The sequence below is a fragment of the Mustela lutreola genome, chromosome 4 (genome assembly GCF_030435805.1).
Source record: "Mustela lutreola isolate mMusLut2 chromosome 4, mMusLut2.pri, whole genome shotgun sequence".
NCBI classification, from domain to species: domain Eukaryota; kingdom Metazoa; phylum Chordata; class Mammalia; order Carnivora; family Mustelidae; genus Mustela; species Mustela lutreola.
Window position 1 is genome coordinate 24,098,405 of NC_081293.1, and position 27,046 is coordinate 24,125,450.

The following is a 27,046-nucleotide window of genomic DNA, read 5'->3' on the forward strand; positions in this document are numbered from 1 at the left end:
GGCAGAAAATAAATCAATCCATAAGTAAAATATTTAGCATGCCAGATGGTAGTAAGTACTAAGGAGGAAAATGCAACCTGAATGATGGAATGTGAAGTCCTAGGAAAGGCCTTCCTGACTAGGTGAACAGAGAGGGGAAGAAGAGAGGGGCTGGGCAGCCCTGCCGAAAGAAGTGGGAAGAGCCAAGGGAAAGAGCCATGGGAGGGAGAAGGGGGCCTGAGTCAGCTACAGCAAAGACAAAATGGTTGGGGCAAATGTAGCTTCTGTACCATCTCCAACTTATTTATATTCAGAGTAAGAGAAATGGGTTAAATGGTGACCACCAGCAAAAAATACATTCGACATCCTCATCCCCAGAGCCTGAAATGGACCTTGTGTGAAAGAAGGCTCTGTGCAGGTATAATTAAGGATCTCAAGATGAGATCATCCCAGATGATCCTGGAGATCTAAATGTCACGGCAAGTGTCCCCAAAAGGAACAGGAGAGGAGCAGTCATGGGTGCAGAGGAGAGGGCCGTGGGGGCTTACAGAGGCAGAGAGGGAGTCCCGCAAGCCACAGGAACTGTCGGCAGCCCCTGGCGTTGAAAGAGGCAAGGGTGTTCTCTGGAGCCTCCCAATGGAGTGTGGCCCTAAAAACCCCTTGATTTCAGACTTCTGGTTTCCAGACCTGGGAGAGAACACATTTCTGCTGCTTTGTGCCCCCAGTCCAGGGTTCTTTGCAACAGAAGCCCCAGAAAACCAATACAGAGAGGTTAAGCAAGGTTCCTATAGTTATAGAGCTCTTGGAGTGGGCGAGGTATGACCTGAATCCTGGCAAGGAGACAATCAGGGTGCCCTGGGGGCCACTCAGCAATCTGTAGTCTCTGCTGTACACCAGGGAATATACTGGCTTGTCTGACCAAGGGCCACACTTCCTTACATAAGGGCCTCAATGCCTAAAGGCCTTGGATCCCTGGCTTCACCTGGCCCACCCCTAGAACTAGCCAAACACAGGCTGCCAGGTAGAGCTCTTGCCCACTGTATGAACAGGATTTTCTGGATTCTTTTTTTATTACTTGCCCCCAGAAGCAAGCATGGGAGTTGGGCTTAAGGTATCAGCATAGCATCACTGTCACTGGACCTGAGGGGAACGTTTCTGAGGCTCTCACTCGCTGAGAGTCCCGTGTGACTGGAAATAGGCGTGCTCTCACCTATTAGACAAACCCCCGCTACTTATATCTCTGCCAATTTTCATTGAGCAGCCAAATTAGGTTTTGGACGTCCTGTGCAAATGGAGGCAGGCCTGAGTCGATGTGAGCAATTAACCCCTAAATATTTAATAGATGCTCTGACTGCTCCCCTCCCTGAGAAACAGACTCTGGCTAGTCCTCTGCAAACAAACAGGTCAGACAGAGAAGCAGCGAAGCACAGAGATACTCACGCCCCAGCCCACTCTGGTTCCAAGACCACAGGAAACCCTCAGGACAGGACTCTGGGATGATGATGCCGCCAGGTGAATGGCCTTTGGGGACAGCGTCCTCCCCAGGGCTTACCAACGATGAAGCAAACAGGACGGACATACACAGCCTTTCCAGAGTGTGAAGAGCCGACTCATGGCGACTGATGCCATTGGCTGTTTCCCTGTGTGACTGCTGGCAGTGAGGACATGTGCATATGCGTGTGTGCGGGTGCATGTGCACAGTACAGAAGGGCGAGTGTGCCCATACTTCCCACCCAGAGCAATGCCTCATGTCATGGCTTCATTCAAGCTCTCTCTGATCGAACCCCCCACGTCCTCCTCCCTGTCCCCTGTGACCAGCATGCCACCAGAGCCGACTTAACCAGTAGGTGCAATGGGCATGCAGCTTAATATTAGTTTCAGGGGCAGACTTTGGTGGTTCATCAGTTGCATACAACACCCACTGCTCCTTACATCACGTACCCTCATTACTACTGCCTGTCACCCAGCCATGCATCCCCCACTCACCTCCCCTCCAGCAACCCTCAGTTGTTTCTGAGAGTTAAGAATCTCTTATGGTTTGCCTCCCTCTCTGTCTTTATCTTATTTTATTTGTCCTCCCATTCCCCTACGTTCATCTGTTTTGCTTCTTAAATTCCGTATGAGTGAAATCATATGGTATTTGTCTTTCTCTGACTGACATATTTCACTTAGCATAATATCCTCTAGTTCTATCCACATCATTGTAAATGGCAAGATTCTGATGAACTTTTAGGTTGAAAAAAGTTTTCATATACTATATTAGTACATTTATCTTTATACCAATGCTGTTGTAAAATATACATTTTTCCCTATATTAAAACATATGTATTACCAATATACATTTTTTAAAATTTTTTATTTTCTATAAACATATAACCAATATACATTTTAATATATATGAAATTAAATGTATAGTAAACATTCATTAAATACATAAACTTGGTGAATATTTACTAAATATTTATTAAATATGTACATTAAATTTACTAACATATATATATATATATTCCCCCCCAAATATATATATATTCCCCCCCAATATAATATATATATTCCCCACCGTGTGGACCTGATCCCCACACGTGTCTATTCCCACAAGCACAGGTAAGCACCACAGCATCTCACAGATGCAAAGGACTAGAAACGGTCCTTGGGCCAAGACTCACACCCAAGGCAAGAATCCTCCCTCCAGCAGGTTCTCCTTGTTCTGGGCAGGCTCGTCTGATCTCTCCAATCAGACGTGCATTCATCAAGCAGAACAAGGCACGGCAGGAATGCAAAAGCAATGGCGATGCCCAGAAGAAGGTGTGACAGGCCCCAAAAGAGAAAAGCAGAGCGCTAGGGGAGTTCGCCGGTGGGGCCATCCATTCCACCCTGGGCATTAAAGAGGCCTTCCAGGAGGAGGGCTGTTTTCTGTCTCTTCCAAAACATGCTTCCCAACCGTGTGGCTGGCATTCTTCAAGTGAGTGGGGCCAGAGTAGCTTGTTAAGAACCTGTAATCCACTTACCTCCACAGCGAGCTCTCAGTCACGCTCCCCAGATTGAAGTCATACAGCTTCGTCAGGATGAGTATCACCTGCGATGGGCATGGAGAGGAGAGCAGAGGAGAGGAACAAAAGGGGAGAAAAAAGGAAGCTTCCTTTAGTTTGTGTAACAATATACAGTGCATCTCAAACCACCCAGAGGAGGGCTTAGTGCTTATCCTTTGAGTGGAGAGGTATTATAGGATCAAGCAAGGAAAAACAATTATTAATTTAACGCATCCCTGTAACTGGTAGCATTTATTTTAATCCTGATGATGCTTTGCATTTGAAATAAAACATGCCAACAGGAATTAACTGGGTATCGACAGTTGTCTCTCTGCATCTGTCTTCCTTCAAGACAAGGACTGGCCGGCTGGCTCTGATCACTCCTAGGGCCCTTCAGGGATCTGAGGCTGGGCTCGCTTTTGATCTGAAGATGACTCTGACTTACAGACTTGGACCTAAAAGGGTAAGAAGGAACTGGGCCTAACTCTACCCATCTACAGAGAGGTTCAAAGAGATTCTGTGTTTCTATCACTAAGGCCTCAACAGCCACAGAAACGTGAACGGCAGGCAGGCCCAGTCCCCAACATCCTCTGATGTCATCTGCCATCTACCATTAGCCATCTGTCCTCGTCGTGGAATAAACAGGTCACTGGACTGCTCCAGGACCACTTTCCTGACTCAGTTGAAATGAAGAAACCCAGAAGGAAGCTGTACATGAAAGAGAGTGGGACTATCTGTAATAGTCTTAGCAGTTTCCTGAAATGGTCTCGGTCTGGTCCTATGCCTTTAAATTTCTCCAGCGGGGGACCCGGATACCAGACGTTTCCCTGCCTGCCCCTATGTGCCTGGGCAGTGGCTCAGGCATGACTCAGAATCTACAAGGATTTCAAGCGCGTGCACCTGAATCGATTTTAATCAAAACGCAGGTGCCTAATATACAGCGCCTGCCTGCACACGTGATAATCCAGTTACACATAATTGTGTTTATCTAAATTTAATGCACAACTCATTTCACTTTTCTCAGCTCCTTCCCATTCCACAATTTAACTTCCTCCAGTTCATTTGCACAGCAGCCATTAAACTCTTTCCAAGATAATGAATTTCTGCTACCAAGATGGAACTTTCCCATTCTAGGTATCTATTTAAGATTAAAGAAAAATAATCAGCCATTATATTGAACATTTTTATGGCATTTCACTGACAACAGAACACTCACTTTGAGATTTAGTCTCATCCAACACCCCAGGGGGTCGGTCAGCACCATTTCCATTCCCTTTATGTAAGCTAAGAAGAAATTAGAGGCAAGGATGTGACCCATTATAGGTCAGAGAGAGTCCCTAACAAAGTTGGTTTGGGATGTTCAACTTCTCTGCAGGGCCATGACTGGATGACTCTCCTCCAAGTGCCCTCTTTGATGGAGAGTGATGGGGGAGGTAAGAAACAGCCAAGAAAGACATCAATGACATGGCTATTTGTAGGACAGGAAAATCTACCAACTACCTGTCCTTTTAACACAGCACTACGGCAAGGACTGTGTACCCAGTTCAGAGACTTGCTCCCCACAGGCACTCAGTGATCCTTGCCTCTCCCACTCATAGGGAGCTTCTTCATTTACAAAATTCATGGGCATATGAAAGCAAAAGACTTAAGCCCGCCTTCCCCAACCACATGCCTAGGAATGCACTGATAATTCCTGTTTTCTGGATTAACACACACACCTACACACACAGCAGACTTCATCTCCCCTTCATTTTACCTTCTTTCGTCTACAAAGGCATTCTCAAAGTCATGAGGTAAAAATGTGGGTTGGCTATGTGCTGGCGAACCCAAATTATGGACAAACAAACTCCAAACTACTCTTCTAGAAATAGGTCAGAACACCCATCCCAAGCTCTGCAGGAGAAAATCAGGCCATTTCATTTTCTCCCAATATCAAGCCTTCATGGACATCAAACAATCTCCAAAAAGTACAAAGTCCACATAGAGAGAAGAAAGAGGTGTAGGGGGTAAGAGTTCCATTTAACCAATAGAGCTTCTAACAAACAACTGGGTCTGGAAAGCCCTGGAAAGAACTCAGGGCTGTTCTTATTGTATCAGTCTCCTTACTTAAAGTTCAGACCCTCTTCTTCCCTGCCTCCACCTTCCCTGTCCCTCATGTTTCTCGTATATCTAATCTCATGCTGGTGTCTGCTTCTTGGGGGATCCAGACAGACTCATCCTTCCACACCTCTATGGTTGTTACTTCTGCCTTCGTGGTAGACAGTCGCAATTCTGCGTCTTGATTCGTGCCCTTTCTTGGTCAGAAATCATTGCTGGTTCCCTCTGCCTAAGGATGAACTCCAGACTCCTGACCTGTTATGTAAGGCACTACACATACACATATTCACATGCACAGATGTAACACATATACACAAACACATACTCCTCCAACCACTTTCCTACAGTTCTCGAGATGCTGTCTTCTGCTTTAATAATCCAAGTTTCTCAAGGGGTTGCACATAAACCATACCTGTTCTCACAACTCCGCCTGCTTTCTTCCATGCTGCATTGTATCATCTATGCCTCAGCCTTTTATTAACCTGCATGTACCTACCTATTGTTCAAGAAACAACCTGAAGCCCACCTTCTCCAGGCAGTCTCCCAAGACCAGCCCAGCCATCAGAATTCTTGCTCTTTTGAAGTCCTATTGCAATTAAAACAGAATGACCTAACTAGGTACTTACTCAAACACTATCCTGATCCTTTCTGGATCACACAGGATCTGCCTTCTCAACTAGATTGAGGCAGGGTTTGGGTGTTGTTCTTGTGTCTCCATAACAGGTAAGCTCAACATGTCAATGGTTCCTAAAAATAATGATTTTTGAGTCAATGAAGAATAATGGAGTTTTAGTGGTAAATCATAGTCTTCAGACAGGGATAGCATTCATTTAGTCGATTTCCCTCATTGTACAGATGAGGGAAATGATGCTCAGAGAGATGACGGGACACAAGTTAGTCTTAATAAAGTGTGACCTTGACCAAGTAGCCAGAGCACTGTTCTTCCATTCTATAAGTAGAGCTGGAGGTTAACTGTCGCTGGAAAGCCTTATAAATTCAGACTCACTAGTCCCACTCCAGCAGGTTTGACTTGGTGAGTCCTGGCTAGGGTCCAGATCTCTTCCTGTGGTAACCGGAGAATCACACACAGGAAAGGTTCCATCCCACCATGATTCCTCTTCCAACTCTGTTCTGCGGTGACCCTACCCTTCCACCATGTTGAGATCCTCATTTAGAGAAGGATCCCTTCCTTTAAATGGAATTGAACCTTGCAAAGAAAGCACACAGTAAGAGATACAGGAGGAAGATGTCTCAGCAAAAACACCCCTGAATTCCCTAGAGGAAAGGTCCCAAACACTGAGAATTAGGGGCTGGAAGCTTTCTTTCCCCAGGAGCCAGCATAGAAGGACAATAATAGAGCTATGAGGAGATGATCGTGTAACTTTTAGCCTTAAGATACTCAGTGCCAAGCAAACAAAACTAAGAATGAAACAACACCTGCCCATCCCTGGCTTCTCTCATCACTGAGGGCCTTCCAAAGGCCTCCAGAGGGGAGGGAATTCGCAGGGAAGAAAACTGAAAGCAGATGCAGTAAACCCACTAAGCCCCAGACTGCTGGGCAAGTACACAGATCAGAAGGGGCAGACATGAGTGTGCGTGCCACAGGTAACACCAGTGGATGGCATGTAGTACAGAAGGGTAGCAGGGCTAATCCAGGACCAGAGAAAAGCCTGACTTGACTTCTCTCCAGCAGATGCCCCCAGAGGAGGCATCAGCAGGAACAACAGGAATTTTTCCAACAAAGGAACAACAGGAACTTTTCCAACAAAGGAAAAGCAGTGAGCAAACCTTCACTGAACCCCTACGTGTAATGAACACTATACTAGGTGCTTCTCAATCCTCACAACAAACTTTTGCAAGTGTAACATAATATCACAGTTTTACAGATGAGAAACCTGAGTCCCAGGAGCTAAGCAAGTTGCCTCCCAAGGCACACACTAATAGGAGACAGAGCCAGCATTCCCGCCCATGGGACACAGCACACTTGCTCTGCTCTAATGCAATGCTCCTCCATTCTGCAAATGTTGATGTGAGCTGGTCGTGTGTGAGGCAATGAGCAGTCTTGCACAGAGGAGAAAAGCACATCCCTGACCACAAGGAGCTGAGCATTTACTAATGAATTTCACAAATATTTACTGGGCTCCACTTCAGTGAATTAGAAAGGGACCTGCTAAACTTTGAGACTCAAGGAGAGAGCCAGAGCTCAAGGCCCCAGGGTGAAGGTAACTTGTTTTCTTTGTTCTTGGAGAAGGTAATAGGAAACAGAGATATGGAATGAGAAAAGAACTAGACAAACTGCTGGGAAACCCAGGCTTGTCAAATAAGCTCATTTTTGACCTAACTGGCTATAGTCCTGGGAGCTTTTAGACAGCAGGAGAAATGAAAATAAATAGGAATAATTCATGAGTAAATAGCATCTTTTTTTTTTATAAGCCATATACCTACAGACACACACATTTAGAGAGTATGGAGAGAAGTCCCTAGATATGTGTGTGTGTGTGTGTGTGTGTGTGTGTGAGTGTGTGTATAAATATAGCTACAAAGGCCTATGTACATAGAATGAGTACTCACACACCACACCCAACCTTAAACTGGCATCTGATCTCTTCTCTGGAATGACACTCCAGTTATTCCTCTCACAGCTTCCATTGCATAGGATCAATGTGACTTTTCTGTATGTCTGAACTTGTCTGTTAGACTGTGGCCTTGCTGAGGTTAGAAATCAGGTCTCCTTCAACTCCGCATCCCCAATGCACAGCACATCACCTGACACTTGGCAGGCGCCACACACAGCCCACCGAATGAATTATGGATGCAGGACAATAAAAGAAGAGATGAGATGATAAATGTATTTGAGAGGTACAGATAATGTGCTATAAGAGTTGAAAAGAAGCAATTAAGTCCATAGAATGTGACCAGAAAAGTCTCCACAAAGGAAAGATTACATGAGCCAGAACTCCAAGTATGGTAGGGATTTGGATCTACTAAAATGGAGCTGGTTCCCTTTCTTTTAAGTTTTTAATTGAACAGAGATAGATGGGGAAAAAGGAGAGGAGTGCCTTTGGAAAGGAGTAACTGGGGTTACCAGGAGCAGCGTGGAGGTAGAGCAGCATGGGCCATTGGGGCAGGAACAGTCATGGGTTGAATGCAATGTCATGTATACATGAGCCACTTGGAGACATGCGCAACGCCAGGTTGGGAAAGAAGGCACAGAGGACAATGGGATCATGCAGGAAAGAGAGAGGAAACTCAACCTGAGGTCAACTATGGGTAGATGGAAAGTTTTATAAGAGTGAAGAGGCCGATATCAAGGGAGGGGGAATATATTATACCAAGAGACTTACTATGTGTGTGTATATATAATATATATATATAATAAATAATATATATAAGGGGGCTAGTTAAAATAGGAGGTTTACTATACATAATATATTAAGGGACTATATTATAATAAGGGACTTACATGATAAGGTGACAATAAAGGACATGGCTAGCCTTTTACAAAATCAGCTGGTGCCATCTTCGGTGACCATCCACCTACACTTTTCTTGTCCCCAGGCATCTACTGTCTTCTGCTGCCCCCAGATGCTCAGGCCAGCCCTCAGCTAACAACCTGCTCTTTAGACACATAAAGAGCAGTAACTAATGTCTTTATTTCCCATTTCCCTTTTCTCTTCCATTCATCTATTCCCAACTTACGCCAAGCACAACATAAGATTCTTGGTGATAAAGTGACCAAAAGAGAAATACCTCTGTCCTCATGAAAGGCAGTCATCCTCAACCTGCTGCTTCCAGGATCATTTATTTGAACTCAGGAGTCCAAGTCTCTGGCAGAGCAGGAGAAAGTGGTATGTGGGGGCAAGGGAGCTTTCTACCCTCTTCCCACCAACTTCCTATGAGAGAGGAGGGACCCACACTCAGAACTGCAGACAAAGAAAGAAGTCTCAGCCCCTATTCCACCTCAGAACCCTTCCACCAAATGTCCCTGTGTCTAGATTCACTTGCCCTCTGGGTCCAGCCATCAGTCCTCTGGATGGGATTTGCATGGCAGCCTGGAAATAACAGAACATGAGCAACCTGAGGGCTTCCCCCAAACCCAGCCATATGCTACTGCGTGAGCCTGAGCAACTTACTTATGTTTTCGGAATCTGTTCCAATTTCCTTAAATGGGGATAAAGACACCTGTCCCTGCCAACCTCACAGGGTTGTTGATTCAAATCAAGTAAGGAAAGCTGATTTGCTCTATAAGCTGTACTATGGCTATATGAGTTATTAATATGACAATTATTCTTTAGGAGCGAAGAGTTCCAAGTGATTTTTATTTGGTGGGGGCAAAAGGGAAGTTCAGATTCTAGAGTTGCTAAGCTCCTCCAAAAAATGACTCATCTACTCTAGACCCCAACTGCAATACAGGTGGCCACAGATCAGAGCCCGCGCATTGCACCTGCCCGTGCCCCTCCCCCCAACCACCACCACTCAGCTTCAGAAGGCAGGCAGGCAGCCCGGGGGGGATTCCTGTCCTCTGAAAGGATAATGCATAATCTGCAAATTCATAAATCACTAGGACGCTCTCGCCCGTGAGCACATTCAATGAAGGGAGGACCTTTAATGCCTGTAAAATTTTACTCTGAAGGAAAATTACTTTAGTTCATTAAGCTTTCCTGAAATCTTGATGCCTTTAAATCCATGGAGTTCCTTACACATCCCCCACAACCTACCCCTTCATTCCTGCCCCTACCTAATAGCCCAGTAGTTCTCTGTTGACAGGAAGAACAGTGGCTTTGTTTACCAGAAGTAGTTGACTATGGGAACCTAACAAGGATGCTAAAATATACCACTCTGGGACCACCTACAACAGTGTACTTTTCAGTTCCAGCAGAGTCTGAGTCCCAGGGTCCTTCTCACACCTCCAGGAGCATTCTGCCCCACAGCCAGAAAACAGAAATTGAGGCCTTGCAGTCCAAAGTCTGACTGATCTCCAATACCAGGATGTCTGCCACCAACTGGTAGCCTGAACTGTGCTAGACGTACCAAATTCAGAATGGTATAAAGAGGGGCGCCTGGGTGGCTCAGTCGCTAAGCGTCTGCCTTCAGCTCAGGTCATGATCCCAGGGTCCTGGGATAGAGCCCTGTATTGGGCTCCCTGCTCTGCAGGAAGCCAGCTTCTCCCTCTCCCACTCCCCTTGCTTGTGTTCCCTCTCTGGCTGCCTCTCTCTCTGTCTAATAAATAAAAATCTTAAAAAAAAAAAATGTTGATTTCTTCCCCAATCCACCTGCTATTAAAAAAAAAAAAAAATGACATAAAGAGTGTCCCTACCTGCTATGAGTTTAAAATCTAGTTAAGAGAACAAGGAAATACTACAAAATATAGCAACTTTGTCATATATAATGTGTGGAATTCAACAAAGCTGTTCTTCCCTTTCCTGCTTTTTATAAGGGCCTTTTTACAAACTCTGTCACTCAAGACAGAACCTCAGCAGGATCCTCATCCCACACACAGCAAGACAAACACTGAATCTTCTGAAATATGTTTCAGTGCACTGTAGCACCCAACTTCCGGTCCTGGTAATTATTGTCCTCATTCACTAACCAAATACATATAGAATGCTTCCTATTTGCCAGGTAGTGTGGATTCAGCACTGAAGAAAATAAGCCAGATTCTTTGCCCTCATATATTTGACATTCTGGCAGGGGAGATAAATAAATAAGTCCGTAAATGACATAGTCACATGATGGGGGACTAATTAAAGAAAAGGAGAAGATGAAAGAGCCCAGGAACATCCTTTATGAAAAACTGGCTCTCCTGCAAAAGCTTGCATGAAACGAGAGGTTAGGTCATGTGGTAGCTGGGTAATCAACATTCTAGGTAGGGGAGCAGCAAATGCAAAGACCCTGAGGCAGGAGTATCCTCGGTATATTCAAGAAAGAGCAAGGAAACCAACGAGGCTGGAGCAGAGAGGAGCTGGAAAGGAGGTCAGAGAGGTATTGGGAGACTTCGATCTTGCTGGAACATGTGAACCATTATAAGGATTCCAGTTCTTACTGACTGAGATGTGGGGCTGCTGAAGGATTTTCATAGAGGACTTTACTTTTAACGGGATTGAAAAAGGCAGGAAGGGGACAAAAGTGAATTAGGATCCGGTTGTAATCATCAGGTGAACCACAGTGTATGTTAGAACAGAGCTACAGCAAGGGACATGAGGGACATGATGTTTATATAAACTGAAGGTAATGTCGGGCAGAAGAGCTGACAAATTGGCTCTGTGGTATGAATGAAAGAATTAGGGTGACCCTCAGAGCTCAGGACTAAGCAGTTGGAAGCACAGAGTTGATGTTTTATGAGATGAAGACTATAGAAGAAAGAGATTTGGAGGAAAGGTTAGAAGTTTAACTTTGAACGTGAAGTTTGAGGTGCTAAGATAATTCAAATGGGGAAGTCCAATAGTCACCTGCATAAATGAGTCTGGAGTTGAGGGAAGAGAATCTAGGACAGAAATATCCATTGGGGAATTGTCTATAATTAGATGATATTTAAAGACACAAGACTAGATTAGATCACCAGGAGACAGAGTGTGAATGGAGTAAAGACATGAGGACTGAAAGCTGAGGTGTTCCAGCATCCAGAGGTCAGGGAAGTGAGAAAGGGGAAACCAGCATGTGTTCAGACCTTTCAAAATTGGCACACTGGGCATGTGTGTTCTGCCTGAATGCTCACCAAATTGTATTTACTACAGGGCAGACTCTCAGTAATCAAATAAATTAGATGGCCTTCAGTTGAGGCCATCTAAACATCTTAAACTCCTTTCACATATCCCCAGTGTTTGCTCTCTGGACTCTTCTGTGGCCACCACTATGGCAAAGATGGAGGCTTGCCTGGGCTTGACATGGACTTCCTCTCACCAAGATGACACGGATATTCCCACTGCTACACTCCCCACCTGCCAACATCAGAAACCAAGGCTGAGCATCATTATAGCACCTGGTGGTTGATTACACTGCACCCCTCCCACCACACACACGGAGCAATTTCTTCTCTGCAATTGCTTTCCGTACCTGCAGTGCTTACACCAGAATCAAAATCTTTCCATTTCAGAATACCTTTTTCACTGCCATGGTATCCCACACAACATTACTTCCAACAAAGGAACTCATTTCACAGCAAATGAAGAGCAGTAATGAGCATGTCCCCGGAATTCACTGGTCTTCCTACAAACTTCATCACCCAGAAGCAGCTGGCTGGGTGCAATGGTTGAATGGACTTTCAAAGATTGAGTGACCACCCTAGCTGGGAGCCAATGCTATGAAGTTGTGGTGCTGTCTTCCATGATGTGCACTTGACCAATACAAGGTCACAATACAACAGTCTGAGAATCAAGGGGCAAACGTGGTAATGGGCCTCTCACTATGGTCCCCAGTAAGCCATCACACTGTATCTCCTTCATGCCCTCATGACTGTTGGTGTGTTGAGAGAGAACTCTTGTTTCCTAAGGAGGGAATCATCAAAAAGGAGACAAAGCACCTGATCCACTGAATAGGAAGGAGAAATTAATATCCATCTATTTTGAGCTTCTCATGCTACCACTGAAAAGAAGGGAAAAAGGGCTTATTTAAGACTAGGGGATAGAGGGGTGCCTGGGTGGCTCAGTGGTTAAAGCCTCTGCCTTCGGCTCAGGTCATAATCCCAGGGTCCTGGGATTGAGACCTGCATCGGGCTCTCTGCTCAGCAGGGAGCCTGCTTCCTCCTCTCTCTCTGCCTGCTTCTCTGCCTACTTTAATCTCTGTCTGTCAAATAAATAAATAAAATCTTAAAAAAAAAAAAAAAAGAATAGGGGATAGAGAGGCACTTCGGTTGCTCAGTCAGTTAAGCATCTGCCTTTGTCTCAGGCCCTAGTCTCACAGACGTCAGGATCTGAGAGAACCCCATTCAGGCTCCCAGCTCAGTGGGAAGCCTGCTTCTCCCTCTGCATCTCCCCACACTCATGTTTTCTCTCTCTCTCTCTCTCTCTCTCTCAAACAAATAAATAAAATATTAAAAAAAAAAAAAAGAATAGGGGATAGAAATGGATGCCCACCATAGCAAAGGTGGGGGGCGGATTATGCCGTGTACCCCCTGATCTCTTTCCTGCCTATGTATTGTGGGTAACCAGGACCCTGAGAATTGCATTTCTAAGACTCTCCTAATTTGTTCCACATACTTCCAATGATGCTGCTCACCAGATTATATTGTAATTTTCTATTTGCATCTGCGGATCCACCATTAGGCTACGTGCTCCTTCAGGACAGGGACCCTGCTTGTCTCGTTATTATGCTGTAAGAGTAGTATTATGATTCCTTGACATGGCACCTATAACCAACAGAGATACAGCACATTCACTGCATTGAAACTGTTGCCACAGGTGTTCAAATGAGGAGAAGATGAGTCTGGACTGGGGTAATCAAGGTCCTCAGAGAGAAAGAGAGGTATCAGTGCAGTTCTTAAGAAATGGGAGGAAAATGGAAATTTCCAGCCCTCTTCACTCTGGAGTATTTTGTAAACTCTTTCAAAGGTGTCTTTTCCTTAGATAACCTAGTCTGCAAGTCTCTCCAGGAGGGAGAATTCAAGGTGGTTTAGGAGAGAACTTCACCAATATCCACAAGAGGGTAAGAGAAAGGAGACACAAGGGCAAGAAGGAAGATAGTGAAAACAATCTTCTAAATATGACTGTATTAAATTTTCAAGAGCTGTTATTCTGTAGGGACTTCTAGAAAGACAAATGTATATACCTATACCTGATGGGATGTAGGTTAATAAAGATATTAGATCTAATCACAAAAGAAGGACTTGCTCAAGTACAGTAGTTAGATAAGAACAGAACAAATACAGAAAACCCAAAGATGGAACATGAATATGTACTGAGCACCTACTAAGTGCCTAGCACTGTGCTTGGTGCTCTATGTGCATTACACAGATAGTGAAAATAACCACAATAAAATGTAGATACCATTATCCACATTATCTAAATGAGGAAACTGTCCAGGTCAGCACTCAACACAGGTTTGTCTATTCCTGCATGATCCAAGTACAGGATAAGAGATTTAAAAAATAACAAGCATTAGTCATCCCCATTTAAAACAGGGTTATTGTTAAGAAAGTACTTTGCAGAATTTGGTTGCTGAATAAGGTAAGCAAAAGGTCAAGGAAATGGAAATACAGCGTTGTTGAAACAAGGAGCTTGTGGAAAATGGCTGTTGAATAGTAGGGGGTTGTTCTGGTTTTGTATAACGAGCTATTAAAAATTAATTAAAAATCCATTCATTCTCATTCCCTAAGGGACTGTGAAAATGAGAGAGACAGCCATCTCCTGGAAACGATTTAGGTAGCATGCAGTCCAGTAAGAGGGCTGGGGCCAAACGACCCCAGAATTCCCTGCCAAAGTCTGTATTCCATGATGACAGCTCACCAGAACCAGAGTTCATTAGCCCAAGGACATGAAGTAGCTGTGAAGTAGGAGTCCAAGTTCAGACCTCTCTCTGTGTGTCCATTACTCCCTTCATCCAACCACCACCAGTAACCCCTGAGGAGGAGGCCGAGGACAGGAACAGATATGAACAGATGAAAGATGAAATGCTGGTTCCAAAGTGAAGCTTTCAGAGATAATCATCAGCATAAAGGAAAATGTAAGAAATCCGTTTCCTTGGGAAAAGAGCACAAGCTCTAAACCAGTCTTCATTGGAATCCATGCTCTGCCACTTACTCTCCGCGACCTTAGACAAGAGACTGAGTCTATGGAGCCTCAGTGTCCTCATCTGGAAAATGAAGCCAATAATAATTCTTTCATTGGGCTGTTCTGAGAATTAGATGAAAGAAAAAGAAAGCCCCCAGCATGCATTAGGTCCCTTCCATCCTGGTTTGTCTCTAAGCAAACCAGGTCATTTGCCACCAGAGTAGAAAAATGCCATGTCCCAAGAGGGAGCATGTCACTACTTTAGTGATGACAACTTGAAGCTTACAAAATAAAGAGCAACCTCGCCAGGCCTCTCACTGATGTGGAGATGAAAGCCCAGAGCATTCCCTGAGTGCTGGTGCTTGCTTTATGTGGACACACATTGACAGCCTCAGCAATGGAAAGATCACAGGTCCATCAAGTCCATTTTGCCTGGTGTGTGATCCTACCTACTTGTCTCTTTTCATTTCAGGGTCCGTCTCTGCGAGTCCCGCCTGCAGGCGCACACACTCCCCCTCCCTCCTGCCACTCTAGTCAGGGGCATCATCTCCTCTTGGTCTCAGGAGTTGAACGAGCTCTCAGCCAAACCATTTTAGCTGCTGACCCCAGTGGATTTTCTGGGAATCAGCAATTCCCCAGATTGGAAGTAGCTACCAGACTGAGATGTTTCAAATGAGACCAAGAGCAGGGATTCAATGAGATTGTAAGATGCCTCTGGGCAAATACAACAACTGTCTTATTTGTTACTATAACTTCAGCACCTGGGAGAGTGCCTGGACGCCGCCGCCCCCCGCCCCTCCACCGCCCCCATCCCATGTACACAATGGTGGAGTAAATGATCCATCACCCAACCCATGATCTGGCATTTATCACAACTTGTTTCCTATCCAACCTACAAAATACTTTCATGGGCTCTTCACTGCACTAACTATTGTGAGATGGAAAGACAAGAGACACAAAGTTCCTGACCTAAGCCATTTTCAGTGCAAAAAGAGAGATTAATATTTATACAACTACCTCTGGTGAAAATTGGAAATGGCCTAACATACACCAGGCTAGACACATTCTACCTAACGTTTCAGGTGAGTCTTGTAGTAACCCTGCAACAAATTGACATACAATAGTAATAAGTGATTTCCAAACTGGGATGAACTAGAGGATTACCCTCCATGAAAATTTTTGTAAGAGGTGACACTTGAGCTGGTTTATTTTAGTAGGCAAAGAACACGGGTTTTGTTTGTTTGTTTGTTTTGTTTTGTTTTGTTTTTGGCTACGGAACCCTCACAAGAAAACAAAAGGAGGCAGGAATTGCCAGTCACGTTTCAGGACCAGAAGGTGGTCTGCTTCAGGTACACAGAGATGAAGACCCAGACTAGAGTCTGATAATGGTTTTAAAAGCAAGGAATGTAAATTTCCTATTGTTTCTGTAACTAATAACCACAAATGTAGTGGTTTAAGATAATACAGTGTATTATCTTATAATTTTGGAGATGAGAAGACCAAAATGGGTTTCAGTGGCAAAAATCAAGGTGCCATTTAGGGCTGTGTTTCTACATCCCAGGAGAACCATTTTCTTGCCTTTCCCAGCTTCCAGGGGCTGTACACATTCCTTTCTTGTGGCTCCTTTCCATCTTCAAATGGAAAGGAAGAGGCTGTACCCATTCGTTTCTTATGGCTCCTTTCCAGAAATGGCTAGTCACTCTTTCTCATGTTGTATCAGTCTCTTACTCTTTCTGCCTTCCTCTTCCCTATTTAAGGATCTTTCTGATTACATTGTGTCTACCCAGATAACTCCAAGACAATCTCTTTATATTTGGATCAGCTAATTTCAGCTTTATTTCCTTTTACTATCTTAATTCCCCTGCATCATGTAACCTAACATAGTCACTGGCTTCAGGCATTAGCAGATGGACATCTTTGGGAGGTCACTATGCTGCCTACTGCACCAGGGTAAAGAGATGTCTAAGTGCTTGAGCAGGTGAATTATTTGCTGGCACCATATTCTGGAAATAAAATTGTCCAGAATATGAAGGGTGGATCAGCGAAGAGGGAAAACAGAGAGGCTACTGAAAAGGATGCTACAGTAGCCCAAATCTAGGAGATAAAAGATCTGAACTGAGGTAATGCCAATGGGAAAGAAAAGAAGGAGGGAAAAAAAACTATGAAAATCATTGCTAAGGACTGCAAATGGGGCACAATAGAAAAGAATGAAGTCAAAGATGCCTCAGACGGCTCCCAGAAGTTAGTGTGCTTCATTGTAATTTGAAGGTTTGTACTTGAATCCAGCTCTAACACTTACTAGAGGATCATCTTGCATGCTACCATAACCTGACACCCACTTCTTACCCCAGGTTGGTTGGATGAGTTTCCAATCTAACTGTCTGAATGTATGCATCTTCCCTCCCTTTCTTTGGATACATGCTTATGACCAAAATTCTCCCTCTGCCCACTCTTGCTCTTGTCCATCTACCTAAGAGATGGATGGGAATGTTTGTTATTGCCTGACCAACTGCCTGAATTTCTAAGAATTTCCCTCCCAAGATCAATATTTCTTGGCCTCACCCACATATCTCATCTTCTCTTGAGCACATTCACAAACCAAATGCCTGGTTTCTCAGGAAAACAGGGATTTCCATGCTCTTCCTGAGTTGGTTTTGTTCTAGATCTTGATCCAGAATGGCTGAGAATTGGGTCATGGCAGCCACATCTCAAGACATAACAGATGAAGAGCTGCCCAGTCCATGTGGTAGGAAATAGGAAGGGGAAGAAGATTTTAATCTGTTTAAGCTCTTAGACAAGCACTTAGTCAGTGTCCAGAGGTCTATACCATATATCCTAGTAAAATGACCAACCATTCAAGCAAGAGAGCGCTCATAAATCCCAGACATTAGAGGTAGAGAATATTTAGTGTGTAATCAGGACCACACACCATACCTAGAGAAGAACTGCTCCCCTCCGGTCTTTCACAGTCACCAGCTTTGCCCTAGCAGCCAAACCAATGTCCCCACTAGAAAGTTATCTGGATTGCCTAAAACAACACAAGTCTAGACTGTCTCCATATAACTCCTTGGAAAGGAGCAGAACCTCCAGCGGCTGGTGGTGGATGATTTAAGAGCCCTCTCTCATGTAGCCTCGGACATAATAACAAAGAACACATAATTTATTTGTATTGATTCACCAGCACACATTTGGTCATATCTCCTTGTCCTTCCTTTTGCTAAGAATCCATGGCCACAGTCTTGAGAAATTTATCTTTTGTAAAATATCTCTGTAAAAAAAATAGGTTCCTCACATATCTTAGCTACGGCAGAAGAGTCCAGCCAGGGAGACTTGCCAAGGGGAAGGGGAAAGGTAGCTGGCAGTCCTCCGTGTATCCTGACTCTGGTCTAAATAATCTCTCTCCACGATACAAAGCAGAAAGTGTGCATGGAACTGAAGCCTCGGTTTTCAGATAGGAACTGTCAGATATAGAAACAGAAATTGGGGGCAGATCAGATTCCTGCTCTAGAGGAATAAAGAGCACAGAGAAGCTCGTCAGATTCTGAGACAAAGAGAAGAAACAGGAAGTGAGAAGCAGAAACAAGTATGGACCTCATGACAGACTGAGGTGACATAAGAATGCCCAGGTGTTCAGTATTGTTCCACTTAACCTTGAATGAATAACTTTCTTGTATTGAGCATGTACTATGTACTTGGCTCTGCTCCAGAAGCTGGAAGAGGTTAGACACAGCTTCTTCTCTCCAGAGATTCCCAATCTAATGGGGGAGGAGGGGTGGAGACAGACAAATAAACAAGAATTTAATGTGATTTCTGCACTATCAAGGGTACTTAACTGCACTAATTCAAGGACTCTTGTAAACCTTATAATCCCATGGTGTAGAGGCTCCTCCTACTCCAGAATAGAACAGAAAACAGTGGAGAGAAAGAACTGGTTTTGCACTTTGACAAGGCTGATGAACTTGGATGGGCACAGAAAACTTCAAACCAAATGCTGAATGTGCTGAGTAATCATGTAGAAAGGAGCCATTGGCTTTGAAACTGCTATATCCCTAGGTGTCCCACAGAGATTTGGTAGTAATAAGATCTCCACCTTTAGCCTATTTGGTAGCGGTTGGCATAAGGGAGAATGGTCTAGAAGACACCAAAAGAAACACAAACTCTGCCTTCTGTCATGTATTCTCCACTCCCTGTCTCTCTCTGCCTGCCAGAATCCCCCCACCCACTCTTCAAGTATCAGCTCAAGCCTATCACACTTGGCAGAATCATCCATTACCCCAGGGGACACACATCTCTCCATCTGTGGCCAAGTTATTTCTCACTCTCTCCCATCTCACAAACTTCTCTTACAACTTGATCTTGACACTCCTTCCATTGAGTAGTGGAGTTTGTGTCCCTCCCTTTGAAAGTGGACAGATTTTTATTACTGCCCTGATGAATAGCATATAGGGGAAGTGATACTAAGTGACTTCCAAGGCTACACTGTGTGCCCTTAGGATGGTCGCTCTCAGGTCCAAATTTCACACATGAGGAAGTACAACTCAGCCCACAAAAGGACAGACCACATGCAGGAGCCACAGTGTCATAGCCCACAGACAAACCGAGGACCTGGTGGCGAGAGTAAGCATCAGTCAATGGACATTTGGGAAGACATCCTCCGAGGACTACAGCCCCAGCTAACAAGTCAGTCTCGTCTTTGATTCATTTGGCTAAGGCTCCAAACATTGCATACTTCATGCCCTATCAAACTCCTTGACCCACAGAGAATCCAAAAACAATGAAATATTCTTCTTTTGCATCACTAACTTTCAGAGTGACTTGTTATGCAGAAAATGTACCTAGAACACCCTCCAAAAAAACATATGCAGCATTTAAGGCAGACACTCACTAGGCACATGGAATTATTTTTCAAATGATTTGATTCATGAAGCCCTAACCTCCACAGGCAGAACGTACACTCCTTGGAGAATGCATTAGAACCTCATAGGCATCTTCCCAAAGGCGTACTAAATACCACATGCCCTGCAGAGCATTCCTCAAGCAACCCCTCTGGCCTATGCCCTCCTTGAGGAATGCCACATCTCAAAGAGTGTATGGTCATTTCCTCAAAGCCAAACAGCCAGGAGCCCTGCTGTATTCCTCCCCGCACAACATGCAACCCTACCCCCTACTCTTCCACTGCTGATATTCATCTTCCACCTTTCTATGCAGGCCCACTCCTTCACCCCAAGATCAAACCCTTATCCTCTCATGAGTCCTACTGCAACTATCTCCTTCTGGTCTACCTGCCTCTAGCCCACAAGCCTCTGTTCTGCAAAGTGCCAGGCTGCTTTCCCAACATCCAAATATGATACACCATTCTCAGACTCCTCCCTGAGTCCCCACTGCCTCCAGGGTAGAATCCACAGTGATTGGCAATGAACAAGGGCCTTACCCACCTGGCCCTGACCTAGGTCTCTCTGTCTCTATCCTTATTTCTTATCACCAGCCCTTCCCCTTGGATTCTATTTTCTGGGTTACTCATCTGAACCAAAGAACCAAGAACATGATTTGAATGACTTTTTTCAATTCTCCTCACAATGGTGCATAACCAGATTGCATTCAGGCTTAATTTATTCTTTCTCATATTCTCGGTCTCTCTGTCTCTGTCTCTGTCTAGTCTCCTGGCTGAATGATCTTGTAGAAGCCTCCCTAGAGTCTAGAGCTGTGCTCTCCAATATCATACGCATTAGCTACACATGCCTATTTAAATTTAAATAATTAACATTAAATAAATAAATAAAATTAAGTAAATAAAAATTAATAACTCAGTTCCTCAGCCACACTAGTCACATTCCAAGCACTCGGCAGTCACATGTGGCTGGTGACTAATATACTGGACACAGCAGGGCACAGAACAATTCTATTGTTGCACAAAGTTCTGCTGAATAGTGCTGATCCCGAGATTCTCAACTAAGAGTTGTTCTTGAAACATAGTTCTCTATTTTCTCGCTGAAAATGCAGACTTTAAATCCCCTATTACCTGTGTGGTGGAGATCTGGCTTCTCCATGTTGCCCAGAATCCATGCCCTTTCCTGGGAAAGGTAATACCCCTTTGGGGAACCAGTTTCTCCTTATGATGAGCCATATTGCTCAGGATGCATGGACCATGGCACTGACCCTATCTTCAGCTCGAAGAGTTGGCACTATTTCTCCTAAGCCAATCATCCACACCAGTCCTATGGTACAGTGGTGGGTTCAGGGAAAAACGTGTTACCAAACTAGAACCACTAACAACCAAGATGAGTCTTGCTGAAGCTTCTGGGAAATAGAAGCATCCCTTTCCTTCCTCAGGAAACATCAGAAGAGACCACTGTCTTCTAAATAATATGGACTGAAGGTGTGAGTACTAGAATACTACCCCATTTTGCAATCTTGAAAGGAGAGCCTGAAGCTGCTGAGGGAACACAATATGGAGCCTGAGGATGCAGCCAACACTGCATAAACAGAGTGGAAGTACTACAGGAATCTAAGTCCTTGATGAAACCATTTGAGCTGCTATATCACACCTGACCTGAAGCTACTATATCTAGTCTTTTATGTCAAATCAGTCAGTAAATTCTTCCTGTCTCCATTCATCCATGTTCTTAACCGTTACACCTGAACTACTCCAGTCACCCTGTAGGCCTCAGGTCAAAGTGAGATCTTCCACAAGGGCCTACCCTGACCTCCAGACAGACCATCACTCCTTTTATATGACCCTTGATGCATCCTAGTATTACAGCAACTTCTTACTGAATTGGGATGATAATATATAACATTGTGAAATGCTTGAAAGCAAGTTTTGAGCCTCCTGATCTTTCTTACAAAGAAGTAAATAAAAAATACAACCCTACCTGATACATACTAGATGCTTCTAAGTATCTATTAAGAAGTAAATATTTATAGGGTAAATGGTAGCCAATTGATAAATTTCAGTTAATAACAGTAATGGTAGTAGGACCATCTACCTCCACTAACCTCATTTCACCCGCAGAGCAATCCTGTGAAATGTCACAACCATTATTCCCTTTTCTTTTAGCTATCAACCAGAGTCTTGGGAAGATTATATAACTAAGCAAAGTCCCATGACACATAATGACAGCACTTGATATATTCTAACTAAAAAATGTGGCTGTTTCCTTCAATGTTCCATATCCCCCCTCCCTCCTGATTAAGGGTGTCAATGAATTCAGCAATTTAAGCAACAGGGCAGCTTGGTATCTACTAAATTCTCTGCTGGCTAAGACTCTCAAAGCTAAGTTCAAAGGCAACTGAACAAAATCTTCAAGATGGAACCACACACTCAACCTCAAGCCAACTCTTTCTTCCAAGCTCAGTAGTTAAGGAAGACACGAGAAAGTGCAGGTTGCCATGATGGCCACATGCATGACATCAGCTCCCTGGGAGCAAGGACCTTGACACTCCTTGTACCGTCTCCTCCCGCCTTTCTACTCTCCTAACACCCAGGCTCCACCTCCACATTTTGAGTCACACTCCACTTTCAGTTTCTGCCTCCAGGCCACCTACCTGGCAGGGCTCCCATGGCAGGCTCTAGTTTTTCTTCTAAAATTAGAACTTTGACTCAAAAGAGTAGGTTCCATGCGGGTCACAGGGGATCTGGGGAAAGGGAAGGAACACACACACCCCTGTCTCCCTGCATCCAAGACAGTGAAGGGTCCAGGTGGACAATACAGCTTTGGTTCTACTCCATAGACTTAAGCCCAGAGTTACAGGAAAGGGATCATTCAACCAACCAGCATGTACCCAATACCTAAAATGTGCCAAGGGGTTCTCAGGTATTATGGACATATGATAGGTGAGTGAGGAGAAAGCTGAGGGCATGAGGATATAGTGGGGGGAAGGTCAGAGAGAGAAAGTGAGATGGAGATACAGTTGTATTGTGTGTGTGTGTGTGTTTGTATACATATATACAACATACACGTGTAACATACATACCTAAGAGTGGTTCGTGGATCACAGGAATCAAACTCTCTTAAGAAATGTATGAAAAAATGCAAATTCCACCTCTTCCCCTTCGTGCACTGAGATCTATGTCTAGAGGTGGTCTTCCCTCCAAAACTGCAGGGGGCTAACAGTTGTTCAAGGCCTCTGTTCCCAAGCAGACCAGAATCATCTACAGGAACCTCCAGGAGACCAGATGGTACAATCACCTCTTGGAAAGCTAGGTTTACTTCCACAGTGCCCATGACTCAAGCTAATCAAGAACTCCACGAGCAGCCCCTCCAGGAGTATTGTCTACAGGAAGGTGGCATGGTGCACAGGGCACACAGGAGTAGGGCTAAGAGAGGGGAGCCACAGAACATCTGCTGATGACGCCCAAATGTTTATTCCCAGCTGACCCAGAAGAAGAATGGACCCCCCCCCCACTTTAAGGGCCTTTTGCAGTGAGATCTGTGGGTCAGCAGGAGCCCAGGTTCCTTTTTACTAGTGCACATCACTCAAATTCTCCAGTAGTCTCTGATGACCCTAGCCCTGAGCTGCACGAGGTACAGCACAGAAGCACAATGCATCCCAAATGGGACACCGAGCTGCCCAGTATGGCCCAATACAGACAGTGGAGCCCACAAGCCACCACTGACAGGACACTCCCGTGCTGCTCATCTTCACCAGACAGCAAGGCCCGCATAGGAGAGCCTCAACTGGAAGCTAAGGATGGCAGGGCTCCAGGCAAATGGGAGTTCTCAACAAACCTTTGTTGGTTGTATGCATGCAACAGCAAAGCAACCCTTTAAAAAAAGAAAAGAGCAATGCACCCCTGAGCTCCTGGGGTCTATTCTGGTGTATATACTATTTAACAGAGAAATGCCCTCAGGACTAAGTGTCTAGTAGTTAAAGCCCAAATCCTGAAAGCAAACAGCTCTGGATTCACATTCCAAAATGACTTGCTATGTTCTCCTGCAAGAACCCCTGTCTCTACATGTGTCCACAGGCACCCCGACCTCACAGGCCCACAGTAAAAAACAAAGAATAAAATCACCAATCAATAACCCACTGGCTGGCACATAGAAAGAAACTGAGCAACATTAGCTGGTATTAGAATTAGCTCTGGAAGGTTCCACTTCTCTTAAAAGGTAGAAGAGAGAAGGATGAGATGTAAGGGCCAGGAGGTGGAAAGTAGATAGACCACTCTAAGCAGTACTAATCGGATGATCCAAACCACCCCCCAAACCAGGTTCTGTTTTCCCCAGCATCCAGCTGTGCAAGCTCAGGCTCAGAGAGGCCAAGAAGCCTCCATCAGTCACACAATGCAGAACTGGGATTCAAGTCCAGCTGAACCACAAAGCTTTGCTCTTTACTCAACACAAGGCAATTTATAAAAGCCTCTGATGGGTCTGGAAGATGAATGAGCTTCTGCTTCAGTCCCCTCCTGGCCCCATGGGCATAGCTAAGAATCCACTAAGCTCACAAGCTTCCTGCACATGGGACCTGGGACAGGTGTCATTAGTGTGATGTGGAAAATAGCTGGGAGGGAAAGGACAAATACAAGAGAAACAATTAACAAAGTGACACAGCTCAGTTCTATTCTTCCTTATACTGGAAAGGATAACCATCTGGGTCTAAGACCCAAAGCTGTGCTTATAGGCACCAGAGCAAGGATATGTGAAAGCGAAAGACAGGCAGTTTCTCCATAAAGGAACATAGAGTGAACCAAGGCAGGACAACTACCCAGCAGTCCAATTCCAACAGAATATAGAAAAGCAAATTAACTCCTTTCTGAAATGCCAGGATACGATTTGAATTAGTAAAAATTAATTCTGAAGTTATGAAGTCTAAAGAAACAAGAATCCTCTCTACCCTGTGCTGGTCCAGGCCTAGCTGGGAACATTCTAGCAGAATGACAAAGCTATTTATGCCCATTACTCTGCTAATTCCACTTCCGGTAATATACTTTTACATTCCAAAGAAATCATTCAAAAGTAGAAAAGAAAAAAGCTATTTGTATGGAAATGTTCCTAACACTGCCATCCCTCACAGGGGGGAGAAAAAACAATTAAACAACCTACATACCCAACAGCACTGACATATTCAAGCAATTAATATTATATTCTATGATGGATTCCACATTGTTCCCACAAATTGAACACTGAAACTACATGCCTCTATTAATACAGGGGGAAAATGTAGAAACATACTTAAGTCACAAATTAGAGCAAAGAATATGCTGATGCTTATTATAGCTACCTATAAATATGTATATCCACTGAAAAACCTGTTTGGTATTAATGAGATCATATTCTATGAAGTTATATACATAATGAAAAACTGTTTTTGCTTTAGGTATTGACTTAGCCTAAGGCCTACCTTTTAAAAAGTGTGTGTGTCTGTTTAATATGTAATTGTGGCAATACAAATATATGCCCCTTAAATACGGTCATAAATGACAAGACAGAGTAATATTTTTAAATGAATGATCATGATGAATCTACTTTGTATATCAATTTCAAATCTTTATTTATTTACATTTAAATGTTATCTGAGAATGTTATGTGACAGGATCCCCCGTGGCTGACTTCCGCATTGTTCTTCACTGCTGTGGCCATTATTAATCTCTGTGTGGATTACGTGACCTGTCAGCGATCATCATGCACATATATCCTTCTCCTGATACCATCTGTCTGTCCTGCCTCTTCCTTGAGACTGCCAGCTTTTTGAAAATAGGGACTGTGTCTTCCCATTTCTTTCAAATGTATCCATGGAGAGTATCTTTGAACTTCTCATTCAGACCAGAGCCCAATTTGGATTTAATGATGAAGATAAAGAGAAAAGGAAGAATAGTTACCAACTATATTTACAAGACGTAATAATGCTGAAAGACTTAAAATAGGAGCTAGGTACAAATAATTAACTTGTGTTTTATTTTGCCAAAGGTCTTGGTGCAAATAAAATAGTCTGCATATTCACTGATACGTTGGATCTAGTAGGTGAGTCTGTGACACCAAGCTAAGTTAAAGCCGGTCCTGCGCCTCCCTCGGAGCGTTTCACATTGTGGTGAGTTAGAGGAACATACGAGCGCAATACAGAAAGTGCTTCTGATGGGCGTCACATGAAGTGCTGTCAGTAAAGAGAAGGCTCTCTCTCGGCAGGCTTCCCGGGAGGAGGACTCACAACTGAGTTGGGCCCTCTGAGGATGAATAAGGGGAAGCCATAAGGAGACAGCGGTTGGTGGTGGGAGAGGAAAGGAGCCGCATTCCAGGCAAAGGGAACCGCACATACAAAGGCAGAAGCCTGAGGGTCAGGAAGAGCAAGATGATCTCACGCATAGGGCTGGAGTGGGGGCAGCTGAGGCTGGGACACCGTAACAGCCTAGCTCTGAAGGAGGCTCTAGCTCAATTACTCTGGTGGTGTGTGTCCTTGGAATGGGAAAGGAGGGCAGGAATATGGGAGGGGAGAACGGAAGAGGCCAGCAACACCCATCCCTGCGGGTCGGAAGAGACAGCCAAAAGCATCTGAACGCCGTCTCCAACATGAAAGGAAAGCTGGTTTTGCTTCGTCAATATGCCTTGAAACTCAGAACACCACCACCCCCACTACACTGAGTGACCGGCATCAGGAAGCTCTTCAGGCAAGAGACCGTCTAGCGGCATGTCACGTGATCGAGAGAGAACACAGACAGATTTCTACTTGGTAACTTGCAAAGTTACTCTGGAATATGGTGGGGGAAAAAAAAATGTTTTCCTAAACTACTCGTGGAAACCTCCCCCCTGAAAAAAATTTAACTCACCCAGATATACTTGATCAATGAAAGAATTTTTTTTTTCCTGCTTGAAGAAACAGGTTTTAGAGGGTCTAAAATATTGATCATGATAGAAGGAAAATAGTTTTTTTTTCCTCAACAAACCAATGGAAACATCCTTGTCCTAGTTCCAAATTTTGTTTCATGGCAGAGATGGATTATTTCCCTTTAACATAATTGTTTGCCAGTCCCAAGGGTCTTCAGTGGAATAATCACATTTGGGCCATCAGTGCCACCCACCCACAAAGAGAGAGACCAAGGGGTAAAGGAAGGACTAATCCATTGTGCCCAACCTTCAAAAGAAAGCCTCCCTGTTCTGGAGATATGTAATGCTCACGCCCATTCACTCTAGAAATGAGCTAGTGGGGCCACAGAAATGGAATATTTCAGATTCAATCATTTGACAAATCACGCTCATGACATCAAAGACACTCCTTTATATTGCTACATTTATGTTGGAGCCA

General features: G+C 44.3%; 1 protein-coding gene across 1 annotated transcript in view; it reads right to left on the reverse strand.

The window, feature by feature from the left end:
• SORCS3 (sortilin related VPS10 domain containing receptor 3) overlaps positions 1–27,046 on the reverse strand; it is a 590,518-nt gene that overhangs the window by 414,150 nt on the left and 149,322 nt on the right. Inside the window, exon 2 of the mRNA XM_059173261.1 lies at positions 2,988–3,055. Coding sequence (XP_059029244.1) covers positions 2,988–3,055 — 68 coding nt within the window. The remainder of the gene's footprint in view (positions 1–2,987; positions 3,056–27,046) is intronic.